The sequence below is a fragment of the Lynx canadensis genome, chromosome B1 (assembly GCF_007474595.2).
Source record: "Lynx canadensis isolate LIC74 chromosome B1, mLynCan4.pri.v2, whole genome shotgun sequence".
In the NCBI taxonomy this organism is placed as follows: domain Eukaryota; kingdom Metazoa; phylum Chordata; class Mammalia; order Carnivora; family Felidae; genus Lynx; species Lynx canadensis.
Window position 1 is genome coordinate 1,443,973 of NC_044306.2, and position 13,237 is coordinate 1,457,209.

General features: G+C 57.5%; 1 protein-coding gene across 4 annotated transcripts in view; it reads left to right on the top strand.

The window, feature by feature from the left end:
• Positions 1-13,237, top strand: part of ARHGEF10 (Rho guanine nucleotide exchange factor 10) — a 97,996-nt gene that overhangs the window by 38,723 nt on the left and 46,036 nt on the right. For 2 of the 4 annotated variants that reach the window (XM_030312046.1, XM_032592795.1), the window contains 6 exons: positions 1,081-1,195; positions 4,351-4,457; positions 8,423-8,500; positions 8,729-8,908; positions 10,603-10,719; positions 12,641-12,733. In XM_030312046.1, coding sequence (XP_030167906.1) covers positions 1,081-1,195; positions 4,351-4,457; positions 8,423-8,500; positions 8,729-8,908; positions 10,603-10,719; positions 12,641-12,733 — 690 coding nt within the window. The remainder of the gene's footprint in view (positions 1-1,080; positions 1,196-4,350; positions 4,458-8,422; positions 8,501-8,728; positions 8,909-10,602; positions 10,720-12,640; positions 12,734-13,237) is intronic. The other 2 variants (XM_032592794.1, XM_032592796.1) reach the window with 2 other exon arrangements.

A 13,237-nucleotide genomic window follows, 5' to 3' on the forward strand; every position in this document is an offset into this window, starting at 1 on the left:
CCGTGGCCCGTGGGGGCTGGGGCGGGGCCCCGGCTGGGCGGCGTGGACGTGGTTCGGGGTCACCCGCTGGGTGGCGGGAGACAGAGGACGTACAGAAACAGCTGGGCCGCGGTGCGTGTCTGACACCAGTGTGCTCCGCGGGGACACAGTGCAGCGTGGACAGCCGCGTCCCCCGCTGTAACCGGGCAGCACGGTGCCGGCGGTAGCCCTGATGGTCCGACCCTGAGGCACGCCGGCAGGGAAGGCGGGCTGAGGAGGGAGGTGGAGACATATGAGTGTGCCGGAGGGAGTCTGCAGGAGGACCAGGGCAGCAGGCAGTGTGGACGTCCCCTTGGCGGGATCCTGCTTTGTCTGTAGGAGGCCATTTGGGTTTTCTCTAATCGCTTGGAGCCCGATAGCCCACACCTCAGACCTTAGAATTTTCCAGCTAAGGGGTGTGCCAGAGCGGGTCCGTGCTGCTCTGGGCACTGATGGCCCACGGGAGTGCCCACAGGACTCTGGGGTGGGTGAGCCAGGTTCCCTACACGGCGTGACGGTGCGGAGTGGTGTTCCTGACTCGCACCCGTCTGCCTCCTCGTCTGTTAACCTGCGGTGGGGCCCCCGTGAGCCTCTGGCCTGGCCCCCCGGGGAGCTCAGGAAGGCAGCCGGGGCTCTGTGTTTCCTGGTTTCCTGCGTTTGCCTTGTGACCTGGGGCCGGCTGCCTGAGTGTGTGTGTGCGCGCGTGTGTGCGCGCGCGTGTTTAACTTGCTCCCTCTGATGTCCGCCAGGCTCTGTGTTTGTAAGTGATCGTAAGAAAAGTGGAGGCTGCCGTTTACACACAGCAGGAAACCAGGTCAAAGAAGGGCTGGCTTTTCAAGTTTGCTTTTCGTCCTCGTTTTTTTCTTTTAAACAAACAAAATGTGGCCCAAGTTACATACACACACACACACCAAGCAAGTAAGTGCTCCCACATCAAAAAGCCAGTTTCAGGCGACGTCTTAAGACCAAGCTACTTGACAGTATTCTTTTAAAACAAAATAAAAGCAGCTAGTGGATTTTTACCGACGGTCCGCTTCTCACGGTTCTCCCTTTATTTTACAGATGCAGAAACTCATGAAGGCTGCGAAGGAGGGCACTAAAGACGGGCTTGAGAAGACCAAGGCTGCCGTGAAGAGGGGCCGCTCTCTCATTAGGACCAAGTCCTTCATGGCTCCAGGTCAGTGGCCCGGCCTGCAGACAGGTGCTCCAAGCCTGTGGTCCCCCCGACACAGCACTTTGGGGTGGGGAGCGCGGCCACGGGCACGTCACACACAACCTCAGCACAGTGGTGTTTGACTCAGCTGGTGTTTGACTCAGCGGGCCGCCTAGGTGTCAGCTCCCAAATGGGGGCGAGGGTGCACACTCTCCGCTGAGGGCCTGCACGGACTTGTGCAGTAGCTCGGGGACACACACACACACACACACACGACAAGCAGCGGAAAGTTAAGAGAATTCGCGTAGGTAGCAGACATCACTTCTCTGTCTATTGTTTCCTCCCAGCACGTCGTGGGCCCTTAGTGAAACCCCCTCCCCCGCGACTGCCCCGGGGGGCTTCACTCTCTGCTGTGTCTCCTGAAACCCCCTCGGGTACCCTGGGACCTCAAGTCAGGCATGATTCTCAGCAAGTCTGTTCTCAGTAAGGCGTGGTAACGGGTGATCTCGCGTGCGGTGTATCCTCATACAGACGTGTGCTTCCCACCAGGACGAAGCTATAAGAAGGTCTCACTCTAAGCAGAGATGTTAGGAACGCTCTTGCTGGTGTGGGAAGCTCTGAGATGATTCCAGAAATTTCAGGTTTTCTGAGACTCTCACCAAGGGGGGTGTGTAGCCTGTGCTGTCCATCTGTCTGTCAGGAAGATGGGCTGTGTCTGCTGTATTCCTGCTGACGCCCGGCTGTGGGCCACGGATTCTCGGACGTCGGAGAAAATGTCTACGCACTGGCGTGTCCTTACAGCCTGGCTAGTACGTGCAGTGTGGACGAGAGCACACGCTCCCAGGGGGCGTCTGACCGGTTCTTGTAAAAACGGGACTTTGTTGTTTGCACAGACGTTCTAAGAGGCAAACGCAGTGCCGGTGTGAGTGTAGCATTTGCTAATCCCGGTGCCTGGAAAGGACGGTGAGGCCACGCTTCTGGAAGGGGAAGTCATTGGAGTCAAAACTAGATTTTTTTGAATACATTTTAGTGCTAACAACATCTTCACCTTGAAACAAGACAGAGGAAAGGTTGTCCGGAGCCCCAGTGGGTTACTTGGGAAGGGGACGGCCCCGACGAGGTGCTGGCAGTATGCTGGGCACCCCGAGGAGGAACACCTTCACGGTGGGGGGGGCCGTGCACCTGCCCCTGGAGAGCAGAGGCAGGGTCTGAGAGGGGCTGAGCCTGGGATTTGGGGCCCTGGATGCCAGACGCTGGGCAGAAACGCCGACTCTGGCCCACCCCAGGCCTTGAACTAGGATCTCCAGGCCAGTGACCCAGCACGCAGGGCGGGCCTGAAGCCCCAAGCTAGGCAGGGAGGAGGCCCACGGGGGTCCCCCGGGGGCACAGCAGGTCGTCAGGCACGTCCCTGAGCCCAACGACCTTCGTGTCCTAAGCTGTGACATGGGAAGATAACGCTGAATTCGCGGTTCCTCAGCCTGGATGTGCACGCACTTGCCCGGGCCCAGCACCCCGGGACCAGTCAGCGACACTCGAGGGAGGGGTCTGGACACCGGAAGGTTCTGTTCCTATTTCTTTGTAAGACTTTATTATTTAAGATAGATTTTAGATTCACAACAAAACTGAGCAGGAGATCCGCCCCCGCCCCCGTTGTCACGTTGTCACACAGACAGCTGACGCACCCACCCGGGCACATTGTCACCACCCAGGGTCCGCAGTGCACGTCTTGACGTGGCCCATTCCGTGGGTTGGGACAAAAGTACAACCTCGGGGATCCATCGTCACACAGAAGAGCTTCACTGCCGTCCACCCCCCTGGGCCCCACCGTTCGTCCCTCCCAGCCCCGGCGGCCTCTCGCCTTGCTGTGTCCATGGTTTTGCCTTCCCCAGAAGGTCAGAGTTGGAATCATCCATGGTGTAGACTCTTCAGACTGGTTTCTTTCACTTAGTAACGTGTTTAAGAACAGACCTCCATGTCTGTTCGTGGCTTGAGGGCTCGTTTCTTCTTAGCGGTGGATCTTGCGCCGTCTGGACGCACCGGTTCAGTTATCCGTCACCTACTGGAGGGCGCTGTGGTTGCCTCCAAGGTTGGGCAGGTGGGAACAGAGTGCCGTAAACGTCCGTCACAGCTTCTACGTGGACGCGGGCTCTCAACTCCTTGTAAATGTCGAGGAGTGTCGTTGCTGGATTGTGGGGAAAGAGCAGGTTTCATTTTGTGAGAAACCACCACACTAGCTGCGCAGTGTGCACGACCACCAGCCGGGGGTGCACTTGGCATGGTCGGCGCTCTGGATCTTGGCCATCCTCATAGGTGTGCGGACACTGGGGAGTTTTTAAAAGCTCCTCAGGAATTTTTCTATGCAGCCAGCGTTTGGGATATTTAAATTCGATAATCCCTGGGGTCCTATTACCTAAGAATCCCTTTGCTTTTCTGTTTTCCAGCCGTTTTGTGGATTCTTTTTTTCTTAATGTATTTTTTAAATTTTTTTAAATGCTAATTTGTTTTTGAGAGAGACAGATTGTGGGGGGGGGGGGCAGAAGAGAGGGAAACACAAAATCCGAAGCAGGCCCGACTCGGGGCTCGGAACTCCCGAGCTGTGAGATCATGACCTGAGCTGAAGTCAGAGGCCCAACCGACTGAAACATCCAGGTGCCCCAGATTCTTTCATTTATTTGGCTACTGCTGAGTTTTTAAAAATAAATTTAGATTTGGTCTAAATGTTTTGATCTGGCAGAAGCTGTGTTTTTCCAGTGAGAAAGACACACAGAAGGTCAAGAAATACACGGAGTCTCCACTTAGCTTTCGTCGATTGCTGACTGTGGGTTCTTAGCTGTTTTCACCTGCCCTTCTCTGACTCTGGGTGTCATATTTTATAGGCGAGGAAATTGAGGTATTTATTTCTGCTTCACCGACTGGGTACTCAAATGACGCCCCTCTGCCTTTTGAAATGAAACTTCCAAGGTATTGGAATTTTCAAACTTTGGCGGACACGGTGTTCCTCTGGTGGAGAGGATATCGTCTTGGGGTTGTTAAAATTTTGACCTAGTCGTTGCCAGGCGGGAAGAGAACACAGGAAACGGAGGTGTCTGCCCGACGCATCGGTTCGACGGCATATTTCACCGCGCTGCAGTGTTACGGGTGTGCCGTCTCGGTGTCAAGCGAGTGCGTCCTTTTTTCAGATCACAGATCTTGTCTCGAAGAGGAGCAGAATCTATTTATCGACGTGGACTGCAGGCACCCGGAGGCCATCCTGACGCCGATGCCCGAGGGTCTGTCTCAGCAGCAGGTAGGCCGGGGCTGTTGGCCGGCACGGCTGTGCTGGCTGGAGACGTGCCCGAACGCGTGCGCGGCCGGTGACTGCCCCCTGCGCGCTCCCGGCCCCTCCGTGTCCTCGGGCACAGCAGTGGGTCTCGGCGGTCCCGGTCGGCGGCTGTGGCCTGGACGCGGGCTCTGTGGTCCTCGAGCACTTCGAGTCCCCACCCCAGAGTAAGCGTGAGAAGGGTGTGGAGCTGGCCTCCGTGCGGGCGCCGTCTACGCCCGTTCTTACTGACAGAGACACCGCGTGCGTTTGTGTCAACTGTGCCTCTGACAGAGATGAAAACACGGATTTCCAACAACTGATACCGTTACTATTGCGCATCAAGGAGTCTCTCGATGTCTGGAAGTAGGCAGCAGAGGGAAGAGAAATTTGGTGGTGTCCTCTCGGTTATCTTTGGGTGAAAGGAAACGAGCCTCAGGACACTGGGGAGTGGGGCGGGGGCTCTTGGGGGGCGCTGCGTGCGTGCGCAGTGTGACTCACGTTGTGGGCGCGGGCAGGTGGACAGGTACGGGGGGCAGAGCGGAGGCCGGGACGGAGGGGCCTGCGCGGCCGGTGCGGGTGGTAAGGTTAGAGTCTGGGGAATGGGAGCCGAGCTGGGAGGAGGCCCGGGGCTGTTCATCATCGTCGGGCCAGACTGGGAAACTTCGAGCTTCGAGGTGAAGGGGGAGCCAAGCAGCGGGGGCTGCGGTGATGAGGAAACGTGTCGGGGCCGAGGGGTTGACCTGTGAGCATGTCGGGAGCCAAAGAGCGCTCGACCAGGTGACAGAGACGCCCTGTAGCCACCACTGCGTCTGCTCCCCGCAGCACCCCCACGAGCGCTCTGGACGTCAGGAAAGCCTCGCATGCCCCTCCGGGAGCGCACGCGCCCCGTGGGAGGACACCGTGGCTCCGAGGAGGCCGGGGCGCACCTGCCATGGGCGGGAAGGGCCTGACGTTCCAGCCACATCTCTGATCCCCAAACCTAAAATCCTCCAATCTAAGTCAGTTAGATTAGCCGTAAATCCTCTGCTGTGTGGTGCTCCCAGGGGGATGTGGCCGTGACCCCGTGGGGTGCGGCTGGGCCCTTTCTGCTGTATCCCCATGTGCCCGTGCCCCCCGTTCTCCAGCCTCACGAGACTGAGAGAAGTATGAGAAAGGGACTTGATGGTTGGAAAACAGCCTTGACGCTCCTCTGGGGTCTCTGTGCCTGGGTCCCTCCTGCCCCGCTCCTGTGCTCTCTAGTCCTGGGGGGCCGCGGGGCGACTGGGCCTTGGACCCTCCTGTCCGAGGCTGTGGTGTCGGGGACGTGTGACGCAGAGCACTCCCAGGCAAGGTGGCAGTCACGGGTGGGACATTGTGATGGAACTGTGCAGAGGACAGAGGATGGGCGGGGCGGTGGGGGGGAGGTGGCCGTAGGGCGTCACTGTCCAGGCCGGGACTTGGCGGTGGAAGCTGGGTGTTGTGAGCGTCTGTCAGGAGACAGGAGTGGAAAGGTGTTTTGAGCCGGGAGGGTCTTAGATGCACGCTCCCGCCAGTCTGTTTCGGGCGCTCGTAGAGGCTGCGTGCTGGCCACGAGCATGCTGGCCACGGGGGGTCTGTGCTGAGGAAGGGCCTCCAGGACGGTGTCCCGTGGGCCTGGCCCCAGCCGCTGTGCTGGGATTCGCTGGGCAGTCCTGTGAGGTTCGCCCCTCACCACCCGGGCCCGTTCTCTGAGACAGGGATGCCGTGTCTGTGCGCGTTTCTTCCTGGGACGGTGACGCAGACGTGGGCACGGTGCACGTGGACACAGTGAGGTCAGCACCAGGGGACAGGCCACCGGGACGGGGGCTATGGAAGGGTTCATCTTCAGGATCTCTCTGTCCCCCCAGCTTTCCCTGTGGTCGTGGTTCACGGGGACCCCTCCCCTTCCCCTCTGGCGACCGGGCGTGCTCTCTGTGGGACTTGTCCCGAGAGACGTCAGACCGGGGCGCTCGTGTTCTTTATCACATCGTTTTCTCCCCAAATCGAAACGAGGTAACGTAACTAAAATGTTACGTATCCAGCATTCTCTTCACGCCCTGTTTGGGAAGAAAAACACAAGAAATTCTCTTATTTCATGGGTTGCTTGCTGTTTCTCGAAAAGTGCCATCGATGCCGCGGGCTGGGGGCCCTGCCTGGGGACGGGGCTCTGCCCCCCCCCCCCCCCCCCCCACTGAGTGTCTCCTGGGCCCAGCAGCTGGGCCCTCGTGCTGTCCGCCCTCCTGGCCAGCGCCTCTCCTGATCTGTCCACCTGGCCATGGTGCAGACGCCCACTTGGGCCTGGATCTCCCCCGTCCGCAGCCACGGTGCTGGGCCCTCAGGACGAGCCCGACGACCCTGGAGCCTCACCACCCGTGTCCACGTGGGGTACGCTGTTCATTTCGTTAGATTTAACTTCCTAGAAGGGCCGACCCAACCTGTAGGAGCCACAAAACCTGTTGGAATTTTTTATTCCATTTTTGTATTTCCAAGTTTATGCCCGACTCCCGATTCTTTGAGCTGACACATTAGGATCCTCTCAGGACTTTTAAAAGTGTCTGTAATTCCTGGGTTTGACCCTGAATATTCTGCCTCGGGAGACTTGAAGTGTGTGGGAATCTGAAATTTGGGCGACCAGGCTGGGCGGGTGGGCGCCCTCGTGGGAGCTGGCTTTAATCCCAGACACATCTGGGCTCTTGAAGTAATCACTCTGTTCTCTACGTGTTCTGGAAGCACTGATCTGCGTCTTAATTTTGTGAATTGAACGGTCCTTCTTGTGGAGCAGAGGATTGCTCCCGCGTCAGTCATGTTTTGGAAGACTTGGTGGCCCTGGAATGTTCTGGACTGAGGGCTTTCCCCTGTGGCAGGTGCCGTGTCCGCCCACTGGGTGGCGGTGTGGTTCCTGCGGTGCGTGTTGACTCCCTGCGGGTGGTTCCCCCGGCTGTTCTGGGTGTGTGTGGTCGAGAGGCAGCCTTCCTGAAATTTGGCGCTCTCTTTTCCGTTTACTGGAGAAAATAACTTGCCAGAATACGTGTAGCCTTGATGCAAGGGCGTCATCGTTGGCCGTGACCAGGAATCGTGCGGCCAGACGTTTGTCCGTGTATGTACCTGTGTAGCGACAACAGCGACGTCCTTGTCTGAAGTGGCTCGTCCCGGACTGTGGAGGGTTACTTCACCCACTGTGCACTCCGCCTCGTGGGTGCGTCTTTGGCCAGAAGCTCTTGGCCAAAAAGAAAAATCTGTTCTTCTAACTTTCAAAAGCTTCTTCTTCTTCTCCGACTTCGGAATCATAATTTTATGAGATAAATGTTGCTAATAGCATTCTTTGAGTCAAAACTAGAACTGCTTTCTTATACTCAACTTGTACGTGAAGTGTCACGTAAGCCAGCGTAGGACACGTCAAGTATAATTAATTTAGCTTATAATTGTTGCATAAGTGAATGCATTTGTTGTTACCGCTCTAATTTCACTTGTCTTGCCGTACTTACGGTTTATAATTTGCGGTTTAAAATATTTCATAATTGGGGGCACCTGGGGGGGGCTGAGTCGGTTAAGCATCCGACTTCGGCTCGGGTCATGATCTCGTGGTTGTGGGTTCGAGCCCCGCGTCGGGCTCTGTGCCGACAGCTCGGAGCCTGGAGCCTGCTTCGGATTCTGTGTCTCCCTCTCTCGCTGCCCCTCCCCCGCTCATGCTCTGTGTGTGTCTCTCTCTAAAATGAATAAAGGTTAAAAAAAATTTTTTTAATTAAAAAAATAAAACCTTTCAAAATCATAGCCACGGAGCAAGTATGTTTCGTGCCTGTGACGTTAGTTACTGCACAATTTAAAGTATTTCAGAGGCCTTTGAAGGTTTCATTTACCTACTGTTCTGAAGACAGAAAACAGAACAAGCAATTCCTTTAATCAACAAGAAGTAAACTTTCTCTGTTACCATCGTATTTTCAAATTGCCAACAGGTGGTAAGAAGATACATCCTGGGTTCAGTTGTGGACAGTGAGAAGAACTACGTGGATGCTCTCAAGAGGATTCTGGAGGTACTGAAACCCCGTGTCACGCAGTACACGCAGGTTTTACTCACCTTTCTTGCACGTGTGTGTGTGCGTGTGTATGAGCCATGACATAATCAAACTTGCGGAACCCTCAGAAGACCCTAAGTGCCGTGTCTGCATGTTGACGTGAAGTCCGGCGATTTGTGGTGAACGCTGTCGCGAGTGGCTCTCCCCCCGTGTGTGGCGCACGCCGCCTCCCCGTGTGTTTCTTAGCGCTACGAGAAGCCACTGTCGGAGATGGAACCGAAGATCCTGAGTGAGAGGAAGCTGAAGACGGTGTTCTACCGGGTCAAGGAGCTGCTGCAGTGCCACGGCATGTTCCAGATCGCGCTGGCCAGCCGCGTGGCCGAGTGGGACTCCGTGGAGACCATCGGGGACGTCTTCGTGGCTTCGGTAATTCTCGGCGGCCCAGCCGCCCCACGCTGTCCTGGGCTCCGGAGCCGCGTCCCGTCCCGTCCCAGTGAACGCGGCTGCGTCACACGGGGTGTCGGTGTCGGCGGGGAGCCCTGGTGCCCCGCAGGGCCCCTCGAGGCCACCGTGAGGACAGGGCGCTCTGCCCAGCGCACAGGAGGGGGAAGGGTCACGAAGGCCAAGGGCGGGCCGGGGGAGGTCTGGGCGGCCTGTGCACCGGCAGGCGATTTGAGCGTGCTTTCTGTGGCCTGTGGCCAACGCCACGGCTCTGTTGACAGGGTTGTCGCCTCGTCCCGCTCACGCCCTCGTCAGGTGGGTCTCGCCCTGAGCCCTGTCCCTGTCAGGGGGCGGCGGAAAACGCCCTGTGGGAAAATACCGACCCGTTTCCCTGAAGCTTGTCCTCCGTGACCCGGGTGTGGGGTGCGGATACGGTGGCCGGGCGGCCGCTGACACAGGATGAGCCTTCCCTGGCAGGGGGAGCCGTGCGCTGCCCGGGAAGCCCGGCCTCAGGTCTCACCCAGAGGTTTTATCTTCGGTCGTTTGTGACCGTGTGTCGTGCGTGAGGGAGCGGTCTCTCTGGATGCGGGAGGTTGTAGCTCAGGAGAACGGGTTCTCTCAGGAGAACGGGTTCATTGTTGCGTGAAGACAAGAATGCCATCAAAGCTGGAGGTTCAAGTGCCCGAACGCTACGTGAACGCTGTAGTAACGATAAAGAAACCTTTTCCTTTTTTCTGTACGACTGTGTGTCCTTGATGATGCATATAAATTACAGGATGCCTTGAACACAGCAACGAGAGCTCTTCCTGAGGTATTTGTAGGATCCCTTTTGGGGACCTTTACGAAAAACAAAACAGAGCAACCGTGGATATTTACTTTGTTCTTGCATTTTCTGGCTATTTTCTGGGTTTAGCATAAACGTTTACTCTATTCCTCTGCTTAAAATATGTATTTACCTTGGGAACCTTTTCTTAAAAGGAAAAAAAACTTTAAAACAACAAATACGTACGTATGAAATTTAGGTGAAAGCATTTTGCCGTAAGTGACGGTCGCACCAGATACCCGCTGTGGATATTCCTGTTGATCCTGAGAACTTGCCGGATCTTAGAAGAATACCAGCGGGAGGGTGGTGGTTGCGCCTCCTGGTGTTTCCAGGAAAACGGACAGGAGGCGGACAGACGGAAGGATAGGACACTGACCTCAGCCACAAGGGCTGGAGGGGACTGATTTTCTTCTTGCCCCGGAGCGTTTCCAGGGGACAGTCAGTGCCGGCCCGTTGGGACATTGGGGCCTGTGTCCCAGTCTTTCCCGCGGGGGAAATCCGCAGTGAGGATCGGCCGCAGCTTACAGAAGGGGGTCGGAAATGATCACGTCCGCACGCCTGTAGTCGGGAACTCTTATTCCCTGAGAGCCAGCCCGCCGGGGATGTGAACCGGGTTGCCTGCGCGGGCACCAGGGGGAGCAGAGTAAGATGAGCTGTCCAAACAGTTCCTGACGAGTTTGTTTAAAGACGGAAAAGGAATCACACCCAGGCATAATGAAGTGTGTCCTGCGCAGACATCGTGGTGCCCGAGAGGTGGCTTTTAGGGCAGGTTTCAAAGCTTTTATCCCGTCCTGGAAGGGGGAGGGTCTGGGCTCTGTGCATCATTGATGCTTCCCAATGTTCTCTGGTCTTTCAGTTTTCCAAATCCATGGTGCTGGACGCCTACAGTGAGTATGTGAATAATTTCAGCACAGCCGTGGCAATCCTCAAGAAAACGTGTGCCACGAAACCTGCTTTCCTTGAATTTCTAAAGGTAAGAACTTGCCGCTTTTTCGTTTGGGTTTTAATACCTTTTGATAACAGGTTCCATGCGAAAACACTTGACAATGAGATTTCACCAAACCCTGCCTCTAAGTGTGTAACGTCCTCTACAAAGATTTTGGCACCAAGGTGTGGGGTCAGTGCTGGAAATAAAGATGAATTTTCAGCAGTGGCTTGGCTCTTTGAAAACAGCCTCGATTTGCACGTCCTCGGACTCGTGTGGGCGTGAATAGACAGAAAGCGAGGGTCGGGTCCTCGGATGTGTGTAGACGTGGATGGGCAGAATGTGAGGGTCGGGCCCCCAGGGATCTGCCGTTGGCTTCCTGTCCTTGAGCATAGTATCGGCAGCAGCAGACCGAACATTTGGGATCTGGGTGGAGCTCCCTGGCCCCCTCCGAGCCAGAGCAGTGAGCTGACCCGCAAGGATGTGGCCCCCAGTGGGGCTCTGATGTCAGGTGGAGAGGGCTACCCTCCCCAGGCTTGTCTGACTCGGACGTCGTCGGGTTCCTGCCGGGGGACGTTGAGCCGGGATATCTAGCTCACGGCCACGGGGGCTGCTGCGCATAGAACCGACGGGATCCCTGCAGACGCTCACGGCGGCCAGCCACCGAGCCCAGACCTCAGCTGCACGAGGCTCCGGTTCCCGTCGCAACACTGGAGCCAGCCAGAGTTTGGTCCCGTTACTGGAACCGTGTCCTCGAAGCTCGGGCTGTCCGGCAGTGAGCGAGCACGAAACTGTTTTCGCTGACCACAGTGTGATCAAGGCTGCGCTGTTCCCCTCCTCCTCCAGTCGAGGCTTGCCGAGGGATTAAATCAGCCCCCAGCCTTGGTGGCCTCGGTGCCCGGTGGCCTTTCTGTACCACGGCGTTTCTTCTCCTGGGGAGGAAAATACAGGCCATCCAGAGAGTTCCTTCCTTGCAGGAGGCCGAACTTTCTTGGGGACCGTATCTGAGATGTCAGCAGGGGAGCCGGCCACAGCCCCCACTGTCCCATGACCTCCTGGTCAAGCCCGGGCACCGGTGTTGGGGGAGGGGGCTGAGCCCTGCCTCTGCCATCAGACCGCACAACTCCCTCAGCCGGAGAGAGCTGGATACCCCACCCCGGTTCGCCAATGGTCCAGCCCGGTGGGGTGTCCGTCCCAGGCTGAGAGGCGGGTCGAGGGACCAAGCGGCCCTCACTCAGCTGGGGCAGCTCAGACAGGACAGACCCAGGGACACCCCCACCCCTGAGACCCTCACACCTGGAGCCTGAGGTAGGGAGTTTGGAGGTTGGGCCCGAATGCAGGGGGTCCGGGGCCACCACGGAGATCTCGCTCCAGCGCCCGTGGCGGGCTACCGTTAAGGGTCCTCACGACTCCCGTTTGGGATTCTGTGGTTTTCTTTTCTTCTTTTTTTGTAAGTGCACTTTTCCGGTGACTGGAGGGTCCCAGAAACTAACTCAGCACTTAGAGGATTAAATGAATTGGTAAACGGATAAATGCTGCCTGGCGTCAGAGGTGGCTCTTTTTTTTTTTTTTTTTTTTTTTTTTTTTAATTCTTTTAAAGTTTATTTATTTTGGAGGGGGAGGGGCAGGAAGAGAGAGAGAGGGGATCCCAAGCAGGCTGTATGCTCAGCAAAGATGCAGGGCTCGAACTCACAAAACGGTGAGATCATGACCTGAGCCTCACCGACTGAGCCCCCCGGGCGCCCCCAGAGGTGGCCCTGAAAGCACCGGGTGACAAAACGGGAGATTTCAGCCGGGAATCCAGCCCCGGCCGGCTCGGACCTAAAGCACAGGGGCTCGCCTGTGCTGGCGTGCGAGGCGTCGGGGGGTCGTGAGGTCGGGGCGTGCGCCCTGCCGCGGCGTCTGTGTCGGGCGGGAGGGCGGCCCCGGTGTCGGGAGCGGCTCGGGTCATCGAGGCCTCTCCTCACAGCAGTGCCAGGAAAGCAGCCCCGACCGCATCACACTCTACAGCCTGATGATGAAGCCCATACAGAGGTTCCCGCAGTTCATCCTCCTGCTGCAGGTGAGGGCACGCGGGGTCGTGGGCACGGACCCCGAGCGAGCGTGGACACGGCCCCGGGCCCCACCCGCGCTCTTGTGCGCGGGTGGAGGTGGCCGGACTCCCCGGGGCGGAGAGGAACCCGCTCCGTCTGCCAAGTCAGGGTCGGGTCCAGGGTAGCGGGGAAAACGTCCCATCCTCTGTGCCCTGGGGGTGGGCGCAGGCTCAGGAGACCGAGTGGAGACTCAGACCGACCGTGCCGGCCGTGAGCTTGGTGCACAGACGGTCCAGGGAGCGGGAGGTTCCCCGGAGAAGAGGTTTCCCAGCGGACCCCGCGTTTGTTCAGACTAACGCTATTCAGACTAGTACGCGTGTTGTTTCTGACAGGACTGGTTCCGAGGGGGGGTACGAAATACCGTCCCGGGAAGCCCGGCCTGCTCCCGTGTGCCGCACTGTCCGTGTGTACCCCTTGTCCACTCCAAAGCCCGTGACCCCGCGACTGGGGGGCGCTCTGCACCCACCTCCCGG